The sequence below is a fragment of the Mesitornis unicolor genome, unplaced genomic scaffold (genome assembly GCF_000695765.1).
Source record: "Mesitornis unicolor isolate BGI_N332 unplaced genomic scaffold, ASM69576v1 scaffold34803, whole genome shotgun sequence".
NCBI lineage: Eukaryota > Metazoa > Chordata > Aves > Mesitornithiformes > Mesitornithidae > Mesitornis > Mesitornis unicolor.
The window spans coordinates 1-329 of NW_010174541.1; the positions used below are offsets into that span (position 1 = coordinate 1).

Below are 329 nucleotides of genomic sequence, written 5' to 3' on the forward strand. Positions count from 1 at the left end.
GGTGCGTGCTGCGACCAGGCACCTCCCCTGCCCCGGCTCCCTGGGCACCGTCCTGGCCGGGGCTTGGCTCTGCCACCACTCCTGGGTGCTCCCTGCCCGCAGCTGGGGTGGCTCCTGCACCATGGGTTTGTGTTGGTGCTGGGATGGAGCCCGGGGAGGATGAACCCTGTGGGCTGCTGGGCTGTGGGGAGAGAGGTGGGGCTGTCCTGGTGTGCTGGGGCTGTCCCCCATCTAACCCTCATCTAACCCCGTCCGGCTGCCCCTGCAGTGATGCTGAGCCTGGCAAGCGAGTCGGCCTCTGAGCACATCACCATCAGCGGCGGGGGGGT

At 69.0% G+C, this 329-nt stretch overlaps 1 protein-coding gene across 1 annotated transcript in view; it reads left to right on the forward strand.

Annotated features, from left to right (window-relative positions):
- Positions 1–268: 268 nt before the first annotated feature.
- LOC104538041 (carbonic anhydrase 15-like) overlaps positions 269–329 on the forward strand; it is a gene marked incomplete at both ends in the record, with an annotated part of 2,169 nt that continues 2,108 nt past the window's right edge. Inside the window, one exon of the mRNA XM_010181090.1 lies at positions 269–327. Within this exon, the coding sequence (XP_010179392.1) occupies positions 269–327 (59 nt within the window). The remainder of the gene's footprint in view (positions 328–329) is intronic.